The sequence below is a fragment of the Trachypithecus francoisi genome, unplaced genomic scaffold (genome assembly GCF_009764315.1).
Source record: "Trachypithecus francoisi isolate TF-2019V2 unplaced genomic scaffold, Tfra_2.0 Lachesis_group12, whole genome shotgun sequence".
Classification (NCBI taxonomy): domain Eukaryota; kingdom Metazoa; phylum Chordata; class Mammalia; order Primates; family Cercopithecidae; genus Trachypithecus; species Trachypithecus francoisi.
The window spans coordinates 62,367,488-62,388,445 of NW_022681457.1; the positions used below are offsets into that span (position 1 = coordinate 62,367,488).

Consider the following 20,958-nt stretch of genomic DNA (forward strand, 5'->3'; position numbering starts at 1 on the left):
ACTCTGAAATGTTAGCAACACTGGGTCCTTGACTCTTTGTTGTTTTTTAGAATGGGACCTCACTCTGTTGCCCAGGCTAAAGTGCAGTGGCACAATCATGGCTCACTGAAACTTCTACCTTCTGGGCTCAGGTGACCCTCCCGCCTCGGCTTCCCAAAGGGCAGTTTACAGGTGTGAGCCACCACACCCAGCTTGTTTTTGTTGTTCTTTCAAAATTATTTTCTCCAGGTTTTCATTAAAATTTGATATTTCTTTAGGGCCATAATGACTGGGTGATGGATGTTGCCATTAGCAACAACAAGAAATGGATCCTGTCTGCTTCCAAGGTAAAAGTGGCCAAGCTTACAATATCGATCACATTCGTCAGAATTGGTGATAGCGAAAGAGTTATTGCCAAGTATAAAATTCCTGGGTAGGTTCGGTGAGCTGTACCTGGCCGGGCCATAGTGTTCACGGAGCTGCCTGGGAATGTGGAGAGAATGTCCTTCCATCCGCAAATGCAAGGAGTTTCCAGGTATTTCTGTGTCTGCACTGTTGACATTTGAACTTTGTTGGAAAAAGAGTCTGACTGGATGGGTGAGCAGTGGAGCCAATGGGGGGCTTGAAGGGAAAGCATTAGCTAATGGATAAGCCTTGGAGACCACCCAGCTACTTGGGAGGCTGAAGTGGGAGGATGGCCGGAGCCTGGGAGGTTGAGGCTGCAGTGAGTCATGATGGCATCACTGCACTCCAGCCTGGGCCAAACAATGAGACCCTGTCTGAAAAAAAAAAAAAGCTGGGTGTGGTGGCCGCTCATGTCTGTAATCCCAGCACTTTGGGAGGCCAAGGTAGGCAGATAGCTTGAGCTCAGGAGTTTGAGACCAGCCTAGGCAATGTGGCAAAACCCTGTCTCTACAAAAAATTAGCCAGGCATAGTGATGTGAGCCTAGAGTCTCAGTTACTCCAGGCCCAGCTACTTGGGAGGCTGAGATGGGAGGAATGCTTCAGCTTAGGAGGTTGAGGCTGCAGTGAGCTGTGACCATGCCATTATACTCCAGCCTGGGCAACAGAGTGAGACCCTGTCTCTTAAAAAAAAAAAAAAGTATTGAATATTTAAACTTTTGGCTAGGCACAGTGGCTCATGCCTGTAATCCTAGCACGTTGGGAGGCAGAGGTGGGAGGTTCGCTTGAGCCCAGGGATTTGGGACCAGCTTGGGCAACATGGTGAAACCCTGTCTCTACCAGAAATACAAAAAATTAGCTAGGAGTGTTGGTGCACACCTGTAGTTCCAGCTACTCAGGAGTCTGAGATGGGAGGATGGTTTGAGTATGGGAGGAGGAGGCTGCAGTGAGCCACAATCATGCCACTACACTCTATCCTGGGTGACAGAGCTAGACCCTGTGTCCAACAAATAAATAAATAAATTTTGTAGGTTATATTATATATTCTTAACATACATAGAGGTAAGACTTTAAAAAAGCAAACGCAAATAAAATAGAACTGATTAAACACATATCACTTATATTTAATATAAAGCAGTGACTTCATTCTATGAGTCCAGCACCAGTTGGATACCAAAGCTAAGTACAAATGTCACAAGAAAAGAAAATTACAGACCAATATCTCCTATTAATATAGATGCAAATATGCTCAACATAATATTGGCAGATAAAATCCAACAGTACATTAAAAGGATTGTTTACCATGACCAAGTGGGATTTGTTCCAGGGATACAGGGTGGCTCAACATAAAATCAGTGTGATATATCACATTAATAGAACAAAGGGAAAAACACCTATACGATCATTTCAACTGACACAGAAAAGCATTTGAAAAAATCCAAAACCCTTTCATGATAATAATAAAAAACTCAGAAAGCTAGGAATAAAGGGAAAATTCCTCAACATGATAAAGAGTGTTTATAAAAAATCTGCAGCTAACATGATTCTCAGTGGTAAGAGACTAAAATTTTTCTTCCTTAAGATTGGGATCAGGACAAGGGTGCCTACTTTCATTGCTACTATTCAGTATTGTACTGGAAGTGCTAGCCAGAGCTATTAGACAAGAAAAAAAAAAAAAAGGCATCCAAATTGAAAAGGAAGAGGTAAAATTCTCTTCCTTCCCTTTGTTCCCTCCCTCCCAACTTGCCTGCCTGCCTCACCTTCCTGTCTTCTTCCTCTCCTCTTCCTCCTCTCCTCTCCTCCCCTCCTCTTTTCTTTTTTCTTTCTCTTTCTTTCTTTTCTTTTCTCTCTCTCTTTCTTTCTTTCTTTCTTTCTTTCTTTCTTTCTTTCTTTCTTTCTTTTCCTTCCTTCCTTCCTTCCTTCCTTCCTTCCTTCCTTCCCTCCTTCCTTCCTTCCTTCTTCTTTCTTTCTTCCCAGGGTCTCATTCTGTCACCCAGGCTAGAGTGCAGTGGCATAATCTCAGCTCACTGCAACCTCTATCTCCTGGATTCAAGCAATTCTTCTGGTAGAAATGGGATTTCACCATGTTGTCCAGGCTGGCCTTGAGCTCCTGACTTCAAGTGATCTGCCGGTCTTGGCCTCTCAAAGTGCTGGGATTACAGGTGTGAGCCACACTGCCCAGCCAAAATGATTTCTTTTTTTTTTTTTTTTTGAGATGGAGTCTTGCTCTGTCGCCTAGGCTGGCGTGCAGTGGCATGATCTCGGCTCATTGCAACCTCCATCTTCTGGGTTCAAGCAATTCCCCCTCCTCAGCCTCCTGAGTAGCTGGGATTACAGGCATGTGCCACTATGCCCGGCTAATTTTTTGCATTTTTAGTAGAGACGGGGTTTCACCATGTTGGCAAGGCTGGCCTTGAACTCCTGACCCTGTGATCTGCCCGCCTCTGCCTCCCAAAGTGCTGGGATTACAGGCATGAGCAACCACGCCTGGCCCCAAAATTATTTCTATTCGTAGGTGGCATGATCATAAATATAGAAAATCCCAAAGAATTCACAAGAAAGCTACTAAAGCTAATAAATGAATTCAATAAAGTTTCAGGGTACAAAATCAACACAAACAAAGCAGTTGTGTTTCTACACACTAGCAATGAACAATCTGAAAAGGAAAAGCAATTCCATTTACAATGGCATCTAAAACAATACTTACGAATAAATCTAACAAAGGTGGTGAAAGACTGGCACAATGAATACTATAAAGTATTGCTTAAAGAAATTAAAGAAGACCTGAATGAATGGAAAGACATCCTATAATCATGGACAGGAAGACTCATCATTAAGATGTCAGTACTACTCAAAGTAATCTACAGATTCTGCATAATCCCTATCAAAATTCCAATAGCATTTTCATATGAAATTGCAAGGGGCCCCAAACAGCCAAAACAATCCTGAGGAAGGAGAAGGAGAAGGGGAAGGAGAAGAATAAGAGGGAGAAGGAGAAGAAGAAAATTGGAGGACTCACACTTCCTGACTTTGAAGTTACTATAAGTCTATAGTAATTAAAACAGTGTGGGGCCGGGTGCGGTGGCTCAAGCCTGTAATCCCAGCACTTTGGGAGGCCGAGACGGGCGGATCACGAGGTCAGGAGATCGAGACCATCCTGGCTAGCACCGTGAAACCCCGTCTCTATCAAAAAAATACAAAAAAACTAGCCGGGCGAGGTGGTGGGCGCCTGTGGTCCCAGCTACTCCGGAGGCTGAGGCAGGAGAATAGCGTGAACCCGGGAGGCGGAGCTTGCAGTGAGCTGAGATCTGGCCACTGCACTCCAGCCTGGGCGACAGAGCGAGACTCCGTCTCAAAAAAAAAAAAACCAAAAAACCCAAAAAAAAAACAGTGTGGTTCTGGCATAGGGACAGACATATAGACTGATGGCTTAGAATAGAAAGCCCAGAAATAAGGGATTTTTGACAAGGGTGCTGAGACCATTCAATGGAGAAGGGACAGTCTTTTCAACAAATGCTTCTGGGAAAATTGGAAATTTACATGCAAAGGATGAAACTGCACCCTTACCTAATACTGTATAGAAAAATTAACTCAGGATCAAACACCATAACTTGAGAGTTACACTGTAAAACCCTTAGAAGAAAACAGTAGAGAAAATCTTCATGATATTGAATTTGGCAGTGATTTCATGGATATGACAACAAAAGTATAGGCAATGAGAGCAAGAATAGACAACCTAACCTTCGTCAAAATTAAGAACTTTTGTGCATCAAAGGAAAGACAGCTTAGAGAATGGGAGAAAATAGTTGCACATCATGTATCTGATAAGGGATAAATATGCAGAATACATAAAGAACTTTGAAAACTCAACAACAAAAAACAACCCAATTCAAGGATGGGCGAAAGACTCGAATAGACATTTCTCCAAAGAAGATATACAAATGGCCAAGAAGCATATGACAAGATGCTCAACATCATTAGTCATTAGGGAAATGCAAATCAAAAGCACTGTGAGGTACCACTTCACGTCTACTAGGAGGTCTATAATAAAAAAACTCAGAAAATAATGAATGTTGGCAAAGGATGTGGAGCAACTGGAACCCTTGTGCATGACTGATGGGAATGTAAAATAGTGCAGCTGCTGTGGGAAATGGTCTGGCAGTTCCACAAAAGCTTAAATGGAACTACCATATGATCCAGCAACTCCACTTTTGGGTGTTTTGTTTGTTTGTTTGAGATGGAGTTTCACTCTTGTTGCCCAGGCTAGAGTGCAATGGTGTGATGTCCACTTACTGCAACCTACGCCTCCCGGGTTCAAGTGATTCACCTGCCTCAGCCTCCTGAGTAGCTGGGATTACAGGTGTGTGCCACTATGCCCAGCTAATTTTGGGTTTGTAGTAGAGACAGGGTTTTGCCATGTTAGCCAGGCTGGTCGCGAACTCCTGACCTCGGGTGATCCACCCGCCTCGGCCTCCCAAAGTGCTGGGATTATAGGTGTGAGCCACTCTGCCCTGCCCACTTTTGGGTTTATATTCAAAAGAACTGAAGGCAGGGCCTTACTGATACTTATATGCCAATGTTCACAGTAGCATTATTTATAGTAGCTAAAAGGTAGAAGCGATCTAGGTGTTGGACGAATGGATACATAAAGTGTGGTCTATCCATACAAGGGAATTCAGCCATAAAAAGGGGGAAATTCTGACATGCTACATCATGGATGAATCTTGATGACATGCTAAGTGAAATAAGCCAGTCACAAAAGGGTAAATACGGTAATGATTCTTCTTAGACGAGGAATCCAGCATAGCCAAATTCAGAGACAGAAGGTAGAATGGTGGTTGCCAGAAGCTGGAGGGTGGGGAGAAAGTAATTATTTAATGGGTAATGGAGTTTTTGTTGGGGATGATGAAAAAGTTTTGGGTATAGAGAGTGGTTATGGTGACAGAAGATTGTGAATGTATTTAATGTGACTTAATTGTATACTTACAAATTGTTAAAATGATATTATGTTGTATATTTTTTATCACAAGTTAACAAAACCAACAATGACATGTTTCTTTCTGTTCCTTAATACAGTAGGATATCTTTGCTTTTCTGTTTCCATGGCAAATAATACTTCTCTGAACTGCTTGCAACCTTCAGGACATCCTTTTAGTTTCTGTAGTGGTAAAACTGAACAGTGTCAAATGTAAAACTCGCTTTGATTCGCAGCTCTGTTCTTATCAAGCCCACATTATACTGATTCCTGGTGTCAGCCCAGTGTGATAACTTCAAGCTAAATATCCCCTCAGCAAAATCATTTGAGCATGGATACTTAACATTTCACCTACTGGCTGGGGGTGGTGGCTCATGCCTGTAATCTCAGCGCTTTGGGAGGCCGAGGCAGGTGGATCACCTGGGGTCAGGAGTTCGAGACCAGCCTAGCCAACATGGTGAAACCCCGTCTGTACTAAAAATACAAAAATTAGCCAGGCTTGGTGGCGCGTGACTGTAGTCCCAGCTACTTGGGGCGCTGAGGCAGGAGCATTGCTTGAACTCGGGAAGGGGAGGTTGCAGTGAGCCAAGATCAAGTCATGGCACTCTAGCATGGGTGATAGAGTGAGACCCAGTCTCAAAAAAAAAAAAAAAAAAAGATTTTACTTACTGGCAACAACAGGTTCTTTGATTTGCAGGCTTTATTTCCCAGCACTCCAAAAATGTTCAATGTACTAAATCTATAAGCTTGCTTTAAAAGACTAGATATTTGTCAATGGAGTCCTTTGCACTATAAACTCATGGTATAGGCTATATCTATCTAAAATGTGCATTATTTATTTATTTATTTTATTTTATTTTTGAGACGGAGTTTCTCTCTTGTTGCCCAGGCCGGAGTGCAATGGTGCAATCTTGGCTCACCACAACCTCCGCCTCCCGGGTTCAAGTGATTCTCCTGCCTCAGCCTCCTGAGTAGCTGGGATCACAGGCATGTGCCACCACGTCTGGCTGATTTTGTATTTTTAGTAGAGATGGGGTTTCTCCATGTTGGTCAGGCTGGTCTCGAACTCCTGTCCTCTGGTGATCCACCCACCTCGGCCTCCCAAAAATGCTGGGATTACAGGCGTGAGCCACTGCGTCTGGCCTATTTATTTATGCTTTAAAGAGACAGGGTCTTGCTATGTTGCCCAGACTGGAGTGCAGTGGCACAATCTCAGCTCACTGCAGCCTCAGCCTCCCAGGCTCAGGCAATCCTCCTTCCTTAGCCTCCCCAGTAGCTGGGACTACAGGTGTGCACCACCACACCCAGCTAATTTAAAAAAATTATTATTATTATTATTTTGAGACAGAGTCTTTCTCTGTCACCCAGGCTGGAGTGCAATGGTGCAATCTCGGCTTACCATGCCTGGCTAATTTTTTATATTTTTAGTGGAGACGGGGTTTGGCCTTGTTGTCCAGGCTGGTCTCAAAGTCCTGGCCTCAAGTGATTCACCCGCCTTGGCCTCCCAATGTGCTGGGATTACAGGCATGAGCCACTGTGCCTGGCCCATTTTAACATCTTTTCTATGGTCAGAAATGATAATAGCCATCTTGTAGGCACATGTTTAAGGAAGATATCTCTTTCCATTTCACTAATTGAAAATCTTGGCTGGGCACGGTGGTTCATGCCTGTAATGCCAGCAATTTGGGAGGCTGAGGTGGGCAGATTGCCTGAGCCCAGGAGTTTGAGACCAGCCTGGGTAACATGCCAAAACCCCGTCTCTACTAAAAATACAAAAAATTAGTGGGATATGGTGGTGTGTGCCTATAGTCCCAGCTATTCAGGAGGCCAAGGCAGGAGAATCACTGGAGCCTGAGAAGCGGAGGTTGTAGTGAGCTGAGAGCACACCACTGCACTCCAGCCTGGGTGACAGAATAAAACCCTGTCTTATAGAAAGAAAAAAAAAATCTCATTAAGTGCTTCTGTACATTTTGAGGAAGGTAAAAAGTGGCCCCAAACTTTTATTATGAAAGACCCAACATTATAGGTAAGAAAACCACACTCCCTTTTTAGGAGTTTTGTGTACAAAGCATGCAGGCCCTTTGGCATTGCATTTGCTTTGGTAAGAAATTTACAAAGGAATGGAATTTGCCAAAATTTACAATGGCACTGTCTGCTGAATATGGAGATACACGAGCAAAGTCTAGTTTGCATTTAGATGAGGACCAACATGCTTTGGTTTTCTGCAGTTTTATTAAAATCTTCATAGAAATCCAGAAGATTAAAAACTCCAACTTAATTTTTTTAGAGACAGGGTCTCACCACGTCACACAGGCTGGAGTGCAGTGGCGCGATCATAGCTCACTGCAGCTTCAAACTCCTGGGCTCAGGTAATCCTCTTGCCTCAGCCTTCTGAGTAGCTGGGACTACAGGTGTGTACCACCACACCCAGCTAATTTAAAAAAATTATTATTATTATTATTTTGAGACAGAGTCTTTCTCTGTCACCCAGGCTGGAGTGCAATCTCGGCTTACTGCAACCTCTGCCTCCCAGGTTCAAGTGATTCTCCTGCCTCAGCCTCCTGAGTAGCTGGGATTATGGGCATGCAGCACCACACCTGGCTAATTTTTGTATTTTTAGTAGAGACAGCGTTTTGTCATGTTGGCCAGGCTAATCTCAAACTCCTGACCTCAGGTGATCCACATGCCTTGGCCTCCAAAAGTGCTGGGATTGCAGGTGTGAGCCACCATACCCGGCCTAACAAATTTTTTTTTTTTTTTTTTATTCTGCAGACACAAGGTCTCGCTATATTGCCCAGGCTGGTCTTGAATTCCTGGGCTGAAGCCATCCTCCCGCATATGCCTCTCAAAGTGCTGGGATTACAGGTGTGAGCCACCATGCCCAGCTTGAAACTAACTTTCAAATTAAAGTAGCTAAGAGCAAGGAGGACATTTTTTGTTGCCACGATTTGGCAAATCACTTGCTATACTGTAGGAAGTATGCTTATTGGTAAGATCTGACCGCTGTACTCAGTATGAAGCCAACACATCTATTACCAAAAAAAAGCCAACACATCTATTACAAAAATGTCCCCTTTGTTTTCCCATAGGACATTTAGTTGCAACTGCTGAATCAAGAAATGTAACATACTCAGCGTATGCGTTTTTTTATTGCTGCTATAATAAGTTACCAGACTGTACTGTTTAAACATTAAACAACACAAATTTAATATCTTACAATTCTGTAAGACAGAAGTCTGACAAGCTCTCGCTGGGCTAACATCCAGGTATCAACAGGACTGCATTCCTTTCGGGAACTATTATTATTATTATTATTATTATTTTTTTTTGAGACGGACTCTCGCTCTGTCGCCCAGGCTGGAGTGCAGTGGCTGGATCTCAGCTCACTGCAAGCTCCGCCTCCCGGATTCACGCCATTCTCCTGCCTCAGCCTCCTGAGTAGCTGGGACTACAGGTGCCCGCCACCTCGCCCGGCTAGTTTTTTGTATTTTTTAGTAGAGACGGGGTTTCACCGTGTTAGCCCGGATGGTCTCAATCTCCTGACCTCATGATCCGCCCGTCTCAGCCTCCCAAAGTGCTGGGATTACAGGCTTGAGCCACTGCGCCTGGCCTCGGGAACTATTATTAACTAAAGTCCATGGTTTACATCGTTTCATGCTTTGTGTTGTATAGTTCTACAGGTTTTGCCAAATGTATATCATATACCCACCAATACAGTGTCATACAGAACAGTTTTTATTTTTTATTTTTTGAGACAGTCTCACTCTATCGCCCAGGCTTGAGTGTAGTGGCGCGATCTTGGCTCACTGCAACCTCTGCCTCCTGGGTTCAAGCAATTCTCCTGTCTTGGCCTCCCAAGTAGCTGGGACTACAGGTGTATGCCACCATACCCAGCTATTTTTGTATTTTAAGTAGAGACGGGGTTTCACCATTATTGGTCAGGCTGGTCTTGAACTTCTACCTCACCCACCTTGGCCTCTCAAAGTGATGGGATTACAAGCATGAGCCACTGCGCCTGGCCATACAGAATAGTTTTACTATTCATCCCTCCTCCTCTTTCCCATAATCCTGGGCAACCACTGATGTATTTACTTTAGTTTTGCCTTTTCCAGAATGTCATGTGGTTGGAATTATACTCTGTAGCCTCTTCAGGTTGGCTTCTACGGCTTAACAATGTGCATTGAAGGCTCCTCTGTCTTTTTGTGCCTTGACAGCCCATGTCTTTGATTGTTGAATGATATTCCTTTGTATGGATGTACCACAGCCTGTTTTGTGACCATTCCTTTGCTATTTGTTTTAGGATAGGACCATGAGACTGTGGAATATTGAAGAAATTGACCAAATTCCTCTGGTAATCAAGTACAAAAAGGCTATGGGCTTAAAGGTGAAACAGGTTGGTATTGGGTAAAATTAAGCCCAGTGAAGGCTTTCATTAGTTCCCTCTATAAATTAATTTATCATTTAAATGAACTTTGGGCACCTGGAGATGCAACCATGAACAAACGGACTGACATTTTTGCCCTGGGGGAGCTTAAATTCTAAAAGAGAGGAAACAAAGAGGAAAGACACAAGAAAAATGCATAGTAAGTCGCATGGTGATAAGTAATTGACAGAAAAATACACAAGAAACGGGAACAGGAGGGCTGGAGGTTGCCAGATTTTAAAGGGTGGTCAGGATAAGTCTCATTGAGAGGTGACCGCTGTGTCGACTTGAAGGTGGTGAGGGGGTGAGCCATGTAGATATTTAAAGGAAAGAATTTCCAGCTGGATGCAGTGGCTCACGCCTATATTCCCAACATTTTGGGGGGCTGAAGCAGGCAGATTACCTGAGGTAGGAGTTTAAGACTAGCCTGGACAACATGGTGAAGCCCCATCTCTACTAAAAATACAAACAAATTAGCCAGGCGTAGTGGTGCAGGCCTGTAATTTCAGCTACTCGGGAGGCTAAGGCAGGATAATCCCTTGAACCTGGGACTGGGAGGTGGAAGTTGCAGTGAGTCGAGATTTCGCCACTGTACTCCAGCCTGGGCGACAGAGCGAGACTCTGTCTCAAAAAAAAAAAAAAAAAGAAAGAAAGAAAGAAAGAAAGAAAGAAAGAAAGACATTCCCAGCAAAGAGAACAGCCAATGCAGAGCCTGAGAGGCAGGAGCCAGCCTGGTATGTCGGAGGGATGGAGTGAGGGGGCGTGGAGGGGATGAAGCCTGCAGGAGCACTGGTCAGTGGAGGAATGGCCAGGTACACAGCTGGGCACTGCGTGAGCCTCCTACCCTGGGTAGGTCCCCAGTGCCCCACTTCCCATGCAAGAGGCTCAGGTGCCCACGCTTCTCTAGTGCAAGAGCTTGGTGGTCGGGCCAGCATATTTTCTGCTTCACCAGGCCCAGCCTGAGCTGGCCACAGAGGCTGTCCCTGGGCAGTGGAGGCAACTCCCCGCTGGAGCCTCTCTGTGCACACACCTGGCTGCTGCTTTGAAGTGTGGGCTGGGCCCACTTGAGTCCTTTCCTGGGAATCTTGGAGCCACCTAGACCTGACCTCCTCTCAGGTTTGGCTGGGAGCCACAGCTTCTGGGAATGGCTAATTTGGGAGCCGCACAGCAAGGCAGGAGTATGAGGGGTGGGACTCAAACGGGCCTTGTCCCTGTGGCCGTGTTGGCCATTAAACCCTGAAAGCCGACTTGCTACAGAGCAGTGATGGCCCTTGTCTTTCACCGGCCACCTAGGGCAGGGCCTGGGAGCTGCCTCCTCCGTGAGCCCTGCTGTTCTGGGGTTGGACCGTGGGATGTAGGAATGTAGGATAAGGTAGGTAAAGGATCAAATTTCTTTTTTTTGTTTTTTGAGACGGAGTCTTGCTCTGTCGCCCAGGCTGGAGTGCAGTGGCCAGATCTCAGCTCACTGCAAGCTCCGCCTCCCGGGTTTACGCCATTCTCCTGCCTCAGCCTCCCGAGTAGCTGGGACTACAGGCACCCGCCATCTTGCCCGGCTAGTTTTTTGTATTTTTTAGTAGAGACGGGGTTTCACCGTGTTCGCCAGGATGGTCTCGATCTCCTGACCTCGTGATCCGCCCGTCTCGGCCTCCCAAAGTGCTGGGATTACAGGCTTGAGCCACCGCGTCCGGCCTTGATCAAATTTCTTTTTTCTTTTTCTCTATTTCTTTTTCGAGAGGGAGTCTAGCTCTGTCACCCAGGCTGGAGTGCAGTCGTGCGATCTCGTCTCACTGTAACCTCCGCCTCCCAGGTTCAAGCGATTCTCCTGACTCAGCCTCCCGAGTAGCTGCGACTACAGGCACCCACCACTACGCCCGGCTAATTGTTTTGTGTTTTTATTGGAGACGGGGGGGGGGGGGTTTCACCATGTTGGCCAGGCTGGTCTCGAACTCCTGAGCTCAAGTGACCCACCCACCTCAGCCTCCCAAAGTGCTGGGACTACACACGTGAGCTCTCCGAGCCCGAACTGGTATCTAATTTATTTCTTGAAAAAAAAGGAAAAGAAAGAGGCCTACCTGAAGCTGAAGCAAGGATGAACCTGCTGCATTTGACTTGCTCTGAATCAATCAACATGAGAAGCCTCAGAGGCCAGGCTGCCCCGAGGCCTGCCCCAGGTGGGGTTTACCCCTCTCTCCAGCAGGCCTCAGTGTCCTGGAGCGGGCAAGACAGCAAAGCCTAGGGACTGGGAAAGCCAGGGCAGGGGCGCGCCACCTTGCAGGCTCTTCTCCAGGGGACCATGCATGGCGGGAACCCCTGAGGGGCCTCTGCCCATAGCCTGGGAGACCCCATCCCATGGGATTCTTGCTTGTTAGTGGGAAGCAGACGTGGTGGGTGAGTTGTGCCATTTGCTTCCAGTGTTCTCTGTGAGCTTTGGCCAGAAACAGGCTCAGGGACGCGGGAGGGCGCCTAGCACCTGCGTCAATCTACTTCACACCCCTGCTTTGTTCAGAAATCTTGCCTACTTTAGTCTCATGGTTCTGTAAAAGTTGGGTGTTCTCAGGATGTCAGGGAGTAATCCTCTCAGTCCCACAATTTTACTCTGCACAGAACAATGGATGGGGCTGGACACCCACCCCCATCCTCCCGATTGTCAAGGGGCTTGCCACGCACGTCCTCAGGACCCCCATGGCAGGAGACATGAGCTGGCAGGACCTGCTTAGCCATTGGTGGGGAAGAAGCCTGTGCTCATTCTCTCTCTGCAACTTCCGCCTTTGTGGGGTTAGAGATGCCAGAGAGGCGCTGCGCCCGGTGGCTCACGCCTGTAATCCCAGGACTTTGGGCAGCCGAGGTGGGTGGATCACTTGAGGCCAGGAGTTCGAGACCAGCCTGGCCAACATGGAGAAACCCCATCTCTACTAAAAATACAAAAAATTAGCTGGATGTGGTGGTGCATGACTGTAATCCCAGCTACTCAGGTGGCTGAGGCAGGAAAAACGCTTGAACCTGAGAGGCGGAGGTTGCAGTGAGCCAAGATGGCACCACTGCACTCCAGCCTGGGCAACAGAGTGAGACTCTGTCTCATAAAAAAACAAAAAACAAAAAACAAAAAAACACAAACAAAAAAGAGATTCCAGAGAGGGGAGCCCTTGCCTTGCCCCAGCTCAAAGTAGCTGGATCAGGCAGGAGAATTCTAACGGCATGCCTGGATCCCCTCTGACCAGCACCTCCTTTCTGCTCTTTTAAAATATCCCATGTCAGTGCGAAAGATGTGACAGGCCTTTCTCCATCTTCAAGAGTGACACCTCTTCTGAAATGTTCACCCAATGCGTGTTCTGCCGGATAGATACAAGGGGCTTGGCAGCAGAGACTTCACCATCATCATCATCGGAAAGGGAGAACTGGCCACCGATGCCCGGAGGAAGCGAGGATGATTGACAGCTGCAGCCCCCTTTGAGTGACTCCAGCACAGGCTTCCTAGCATGTAGGTTTTGGCTCTGCAGGGACTTTCTCTTGGGTCCCTCCCAGGCTCAGTAGGCCTGTCAGACTGGGGCAGGACACAAGCCCTGGCTGGGCTCTCAGCACAGTGCCACCTCCTCAGCTTTCAGCTTGAAACTTTCCGTTTTCATGCAGAATAAATCTAATTCCTTTGGAAAACAAGTGTGCATGTGCATTTGAAAAGCAGTCTTGCTATTTCTAAGCTTTATGCCTTGGTGCTCATCCTGTTTGATACTTGGAACACATATTAGACTCACATTGTGGAGTCTGGAGTTGCCTGTAAGATGACCCGTGGGGGCTGGCACCAGCAGTTCTGGAGAGTTTGTCAAATGAGTATGACAAGACGTGGGGCCGCCTCTGTAGGCGTGATGGCAAGACACAATGGGTGCCTCCCTGGCTAATGCTCCCAGATGGCCACCTACCCGGCGCAGAGGACCGTTTGATTAGGCAAGGGGATGGCGGTGGCATTGCCATCACGGGATGTCACATGCTTTCTCCTCTAGACGTCTCAATTTCCAGAACGCCCATGCCTATGTGCAGCCCTCTTCCTGCTGCCACGGCATTTTGCACAGTGTGCATCCGTCCATAAATAGGCCGAGATAGGAGCTTAGGTTCCTATTGCACACCATGCTGGGTGAACCTTTCTGTGCATGCTGCAGGGATGCTGGGTGGATGGGTTGGCAGTGTTCGACTTCGTAGTTGCCACAGGCCCTCTGGAAAGTGCGGAAACCAGTGGCTGGTGTAGTTGCGTGAGGACACCCAGAAGGCGCAAGTGAGAAACCCAGGGAGGGGAGGGCCTTGCCTGCTCTGGCAGCAGAAACCCCTCCATATAAGGTGTTGGTGCCCCACGCCAGCAGCCTGGGAACCCCGAAGCCCACGATCCCTCCTCTGGGCCTTCCTGACTCCTCAACTTTTGCCCAGCTCAGGATCCGCGGAAGAAGCGACTCAACTGAAGTTATGGCTCCGGGAGCTGGCAGGGCCTCGGCCTTCTCAGGCTGAGGTCCCCGGGCGGAACGGTCCGAAGCTCACCCGGGTCACCGTCGGACCGAGGCGGGTGTGCGCCCCGACCTGATGCCAGGGGAGCCAGCAGCCCGGCCGCGCTGGCGGGGCCGGGGGTTCTCCGGAGTGGGTAGGGGCTCGGCAGCACTGCCGAGGCCCAAGCCCTGCGCCAGCGTTCCCCAAAGGCGGAGCGTCCTGGCTCCACGTTGGAAAAGACATTGTGACCAGTAAGCTTCGCCTTTCCAGGCTGCCCGCTCCTTGCAGCCCGAGCTTCCGGTCTGTCTCAGATGCCGGTGTGAATCGGGAGCCACACGACGCGTGCGCCACAACAGGCCGAGTCTATGCGCATGCGCGCGGCTCATATGGTAAATAGTAATGAGGAGTCATTTCTCGAGGTGCTTGCACGGGCGGCGCCGTGGCTTAGTTGGTTAAAGCGCCTGTCTAGTAAACAGGAGATCCTGGGTTCGAATCCCAGCGGTGCCTCAACCGAGCGTCCAAGCTCTTCCAATTTTTGCTCTTGCGCTTTTGTGCTCTGTGCCCTCACCCGGCTGCCCGATACCATGTGGATGTGAGGGGGAGGCCGATGTAGCCGGGTCCCCCAACGAGTGCAGTCGGGCTTTGGACTCCACCTACTCTGGTCTCAGGCGCTGAGGGGCGTGGGCGGCGCGGGGACCTAGGCGATCGCGGTTGTCATGGTGCTGGCTGGCCGTGGGAGGCGGCCGGGCGGGGAAACAGCCTTGAGAGTCCAGCGAGCAGCCGGTGTTCGCCCCGAGGCTGCTTCCTCAAGGCAGGCGGTGGACGCGCTCTCCCGCGCCGCCTTCTGTGGCATGAGTTCCTCGCACTAATCTTCCTGGCTCCAAGCTGCCACTTGGGGGATCCCATGCGAGTGCCCATCCCCGACGGTCGCCGGGCTTAGCTGAGCCTCTCAAAGGACTGAAGATTGCCCGTCTCCCTGCAGCCGCGCAGTGGTTGCAGTCGTTTCACAAATGCAAGACCTGGGCCGACAAGGCCAAGGGGACCCCATGGGGAGGGGTGCGGGACTGAGTCCGGTCAGCGTGACCGTCAGTCCGATGACTGCGTGGAAACCCCAGACCAGGGAAAGATCGCAGGGCAGACGGCCGGGTGTGGGCTGAAGCCAGCTACCTGGGCTGGGGTTGGTTGCTTAGCGCTGGGGTTCTACCCATATTTGCATGTGGGAACCAATTCCCGAGCAAGTGCATTCGAGGCTTTGTGGGTGGTGGGGTAGGGTGGCGTGAGGCATTGGAGTTTTTACAAACATTCTCCAGGGAGTCACATGTCAAACCCGACAGGACAGTCCCAGTGCAGAAATTGCAGGCATGGGATGAGGCTGTGTTCCAAACAGTCAAATTCACCTGCCCGGGAAGCAGTTCCTCTTTCTGCCTCTTCTATGGATCTGGGTTTATTGGTTTTGTTTGTTTGTTTATTTCTCTTGTTTTCCAGTCAATTCTTGCGCCTTTGTATCTTGGTTGTTTTTGATTGACATTGCCCAGGAAAGCTTGTAAGGAGACTTTGACGCTTTGCAGTGCTGATAGGAGCATTCACTTGGATCCAATCAGGGATGAATTTATTGGAAACTCGGCTTGTGTCATTGTGGAGCTGGTTTATTTCTGGCTCATAGTTACGCCAGCCTGAGCGACAGAGAGAGACTCCATCTCGAAGAAAAAATAAAAATAAAAAAGTCCCTCATTGGATACAGGATTTGAAATCTTTTCTCCCTTTCTTTTTCTCTTTGCTATTTATTTACTTACTTACTTACTTACTTACTTACTACTTACTTACTTACTGAGATGGAGTCTCTGTTGCCCAGGCTGGAGTGCAATGGCATGATCTTGCCTCACTGCAACCTCCGCCTCTCCGGTTCAAGCGATTCTCCTGCCTCAGCCTCAGCTGGGATTACAGGTGCACAACACCACACTCTGCTAATTTTTGCATTTTTAGTACAGACGAGGTTTCATCATGTTGGCCAGGCTGGTCTCGAATTCCTGACCTCAGGTGATCCGCCCTGCCCACTTCGGTCTCCCAAAGTGTGGGGATTAGGGGTGTGAGCCACGGCTGTTTTTTTTTTTTTTTTCTTTCTTTCTTTTTTTTTTGAGACAGAGTCTGGCTCTGTTGCCAGGATGGAGTGCAGTGGTGTGATCTCGGCTCACTGCAACCTCTGCCTCCCGGGTTCAAGCGATTCTCCTGCCTCAGCCTCCAGAGTAGCTGGGACTACATGCGCACGCCACCACACCCAACTAATTTTTGTATTTTTAGTAGAGATGGGGGTTTCACCATGTTGGCTAGGATGGTCTCGATCTCTTGACCTCTTGATTCGCCCGCCTTGGCCTCCCAAAGTGCGGGGATTACAGGTGTGAACCACTGCGCCCAGTCTTCTTTGCTTTCTTGATACTGTCATTTGAAGTGCAAACGTTTTAATATTGATCAAGTCTAATGTATCTACTTTTCCTTTTTGCTTATGCTTTTGATGTCATATTCAAGATTCCATTGCCAAGTTCAAGGTCACAGAGATTTATACTAACGTTTTCTTATAGCTTTTGCTGTTACATTTAAGTTTTGGGTCGACTTTGAGTCAATTTTGTATATGATGTGAAGGAGGGGTCCAACTACATTCTTTTGCATGTGCACTTTCATTCTTCCAAACACCATTTGTTGAAAAGACCATTCTGTTCCCAAAGGTCTTGGCACCCTTGTGGAAAATCAGTTGACCATAAATATGAGGGTTTATTTGTGGATTTCCAATTCTAGTCCCTTAATCTACATGTCTAGCTTTATGCCTGTGTTGATAACTATAGCTGTGTACTAAATCTTCAAATTGGGAAGTATGAGTTCTTCAAAGTTGTTCTTTTCAAGATTGTTCTGGCTATTCTGGGTCTGTTGAATTTCCATATGAATCTTAGAATCAGCCTGTAAATTTCTGCAAACCACCCAGCTGGGATTTTGATAGAAATTGCATTTGATGGAAATAGATCATTTGGGGAGATATTGTTATCTTAATAATGTTAAGTTTTCTAATCCATGAACATGGAATGCCTTTCAATTTATTTAGGTCTTCTTTAATTTCTTTCAACAATGTTTTAGTTTTCAGAGCATAAGTTTTGTACCTCTTTTGTTAAGTACATTTCTAAGTATTTTCTTTTTGATGCCATTATAAATAGATTTTTTCTTTTTCTTTTGAGATGGAGTTTCGCTCTTGTTGCCCAGGCTGGAGTGCAATGGCACGATCTTGGCTCACTGCAACCTCTGCTTCCTGGGTTCAAGCGATTCTCCTGCCTCAGCATCCTAAGTAGCTGGGATTACAGGCATGTGCCATCGCACTCGGCTAATTTTGTATTTTTAGTAGAGACAGGGTTTCATCCTGTTGGTCAGGATGGTCTCCAATGCCTGACCTCAAGGCCTGCCTTGGCCTCCCAAAGTGCTAGAATTACAGGCGTGAGCCACCGTGCCTGGCCAGAATTGTGTTTTAAATTGTATTTTTTCAGATTCTTAATTGCAAATGTTAGACATACAATTGTTTTCTGTATCTTAATTTTGTATCCCATAACTTAGATGAGCTCTTCTATTAATTCTAATTATTTTTAAGTGAATTCCTTAGTTTGTATATTTTATATATGCAAATCATGTCATCTATGAATAGAGATAGTTTTCCTCCTTTCTTTTTCATTCTGGATGCTTTTAATGCAATTTTTTTCTCGCCTAATTGCTGTGGCTAAAATCTCTAGTACAATGTTGAATAGAAGTGGTGAGAGCAGACGTTCTTGTCTTGTTCCTGATCTTATGGGCAAAGCATTCAATCTTTCACCACTAAGTATGATGTTGGCTGTGGGTTTTTCATAGATACTTTTTATTGGTTGAAGAAGTTGCTTTCTGTTCCTTGTTAGTCTGTTTATCGTGAATGGGTATTGGATTTTGTTAAATGCTTTTCTGCATCTGTTGAGAGGATCATGTGATTTTTGTTTTTTATTTTATTGATATGGTGTAATACATTAATTCATCTTAGATGTTAAACCAATCTTGCATTCCTGGGATCAATCCCATGCACAGGTGTTTTTAACATAAATGATCAACATGTTCATTTTGGAAGTCTTTTCACGTGAGTGCCCCTGGATTCCTTATATTCCCACTTACAGAGCTGCAGCATTCGTGGCTTGGCTGTGGCTGTTACATGAATGAGAAGAGCTCTCCCTTGTTGGTGGACATTGTGGCGGTATAGGGTTTGTCTCTGAATCTCACCACAATTAACACAGTGGAATGGCACAACCCCCTGACACAGGGTTCTTTCTATACATCAGTTTTTCTGGGACAAAGATGAGAGGGGGTAACTGAGCATAGCTTGTACATACTTTGTATTTAATAGCTGCTGCCAAACAGCTCTCTCCAAAGACCACACTGGTTTCCCCTTCCTCCTTCACAGCTGCCAGTATCGGAGCCCGGCAACAACATGGAAAGCTTTGCAAAATGCTATCTTATTATTTTAATCCACATTTCCCTTGCTTACAAATGTAGCTGGGCATTCTTTTATATGTTTCTTGGCCATTTGTATGAATTTCCAGTTCACATCTATGAATTTCCAGTTCACATCTTTTTTTTGTGTGTGTGGTTTTGTTTGTTTGTTTGTTTGTTTTCATACAGAGTCTCGCTCTGTTGCCCAGGCTGGAGTACAGTGGCACTATCTCGGCTCACTGCAACCTCTGCCTCCCAGGTTCAAGCAATTCTCCTGCCTCAGCCTCCCGAGTAGCTAGAATTATAGATATGCCACCACGCCCAGCTAATTTTTGTATTTTTGGTAGAGATGGGGTTTTACCATGTTGGCCAGGCTGGTCTCAAACTCCTGGCCTCAAGCAATTTGCTCACCTTGGCCTCCCAAAGTGTTGGGATTACAGACGTGAGCCACCACACCTGGGCACAGTTCACATCCTTTGCTCAGTAAATCAATTGTCTTGTCTGTTTTCCTTACTGATGTATAGGTGGAATTTGTTTTAGATAAGAGTCCTTTGCCTTTTATAGATGTGATCAATATTATCTCTCAGTCTATCATTTATTTGCCTTTCAAATTTGTTACAGTGTCTTTTAAAATCTTTTTATTTATTTAAGTCATCCTTCAAGTCCTTTGGTCAAGTTTACAGTGTTCTGTAATCTAGGTACTCTATATTTCTTTTTTCTTTTTTTTTCGGTTTTTTCGGGACACAAGTCTTGCTCTGTCACCCAGACTGGAGTGCAGTGGCGCAATCTTGGCTCACTGCAACCTTCACCTCCCAGGTTCGAGCGATTCTCCTACCTCAGCCTCCCAGGTAGCTGGGATTACAGGCGTGTGCTACCACGCCTGGCTAATTTTTGTATTTTTAGTAGAGACGGGGTTTCACCACGTTGCGCAGGCTGGTGTCTGACTCCTGGCATCAAGAGATCTTCCTGCCTTGGCCTCCCAAAGTGCTGGGATTACATGCAAGAGCCACTGTGCCCAGCCTGGGTCCTATATATTTCTTGCTGGGGTTATTTCTAAATACTGTGAATGGGATAATTCCAATTTTTTTAAATCGCATACTCCTGCTAAATAGGAATGGCTTTGATGTTTAAATGTGGCTCTTCAAAGCAGCCCTCTTGCCTGTCTTGACTGTCTTATTACTGCTGATTGCTTGTTTGATTTTTTGACAGATTCTGAATTGTGCAAATTGAGATAGTGAATGATAACTTTGATCTTAAAGGAGAAAAAAGACAACTTACAAACAAGAAAAATATGTCTACAACACATGTAAGTGACAAAATAATTTTCAGCAGAGGAAGGGTCCAAGGGGTATAGCAAAGCAGTGAAAATTACCACATTCTATCAGAATCTGAAAAGCTGGGTTATGAACAATCCCAGCCTTCAGTATTTATCCGAAAGAAATGAAAACAACGTCCATAAGAAAACGTCACAGATGCTCTCAATACAATAGCAAAAAACTAGGAACAGCTCAGGTGTCACAGGAGATGAATAAACTATGGGTTATCCAGGCAGTGGATCACTGCACAGCAAGAGAAAGGGATGGGATGCTGACCCTTACACAGACATGGGTGAAATCTCACGTCGTGTGGAGTGGAACAGTACATGATTTATAATTTCACTTACACAAAACTCTAGGAAATGCAAATTAATCTATAGTGACAGCAGAGCAATGGTTGCGTTGGTGGTAGAGATTGATTTCTTCAAAAGGGGTACAAAAAGATCTTTGGGGGTTGATGGAAATGCTCTTTATTTTGTAGGAGTTTGGGTGTGTCTTTATCAAAACTCATTAAATTGTATGCTTAAGATCTATGCATTTCACAGCACAAAAGTCAATCTAATCTAAACAAAAATATTAAAGGCTGGGTGTGGTGGCTAATGCCAGTAATCCCAGCACTTTGGTAGGCCAAGGAGGGTGGATCACTTGAGCTCAGGAGTTCAAGACCAGCCTGGCCAACATGGCAAAACCCTGTCTCTACTAGAAATACAAAAGTAGCAGGGCGTGGTGGTGCGTATCTGTAGTCCCGGCTTCTTGGGAGGCTGAGCCACAAGAATTGCCTGAACCTGGGAGGTGGAGGTTACAGTGAACTGAGATTGCACCACTGCACTCCAGGCAGGGTGAAAGAGCAAGACTCTAAACCAAAATAAAATAAAATAAGAATAAAAAGAGTTCAAGACCAGCCTGGTCAA

At 46.4% G+C, this 20,958-nt stretch overlaps 1 protein-coding gene and 1 non-coding gene across 3 annotated transcripts in view; both read left to right on the top strand.

Moving 5' to 3' along the window:
* The window catches only part of WDR88 (WD repeat domain 88), a 47,167-nt gene extending 33,742 nt beyond the window's left edge, over positions 1-13,425 (top strand). For both annotated transcript variants that reach the window (XM_033225618.1, XM_033225619.1), the window contains exons 9-11: positions 258-326; positions 9,657-9,749; positions 13,035-13,425. In XM_033225618.1, coding sequence (XP_033081509.1) covers positions 258-326; positions 9,657-9,749; positions 13,035-13,211 — 339 coding nt within the window. In that variant the 3' untranslated portion in view covers positions 13,212-13,425. The remainder of the gene's footprint in view (positions 1-257; positions 327-9,656; positions 9,750-13,034) is intronic.
* A 1,254-nt stretch (positions 13,426-14,679) lies between these two features.
* Positions 14,680-14,753, top strand: TRNAT-AGU. The gene has a single exon. It is a non-coding gene; the product is annotated as a tRNA-Thr (tRNA).
* Positions 14,754-20,958: the final 6,205 nt, after the last annotated feature.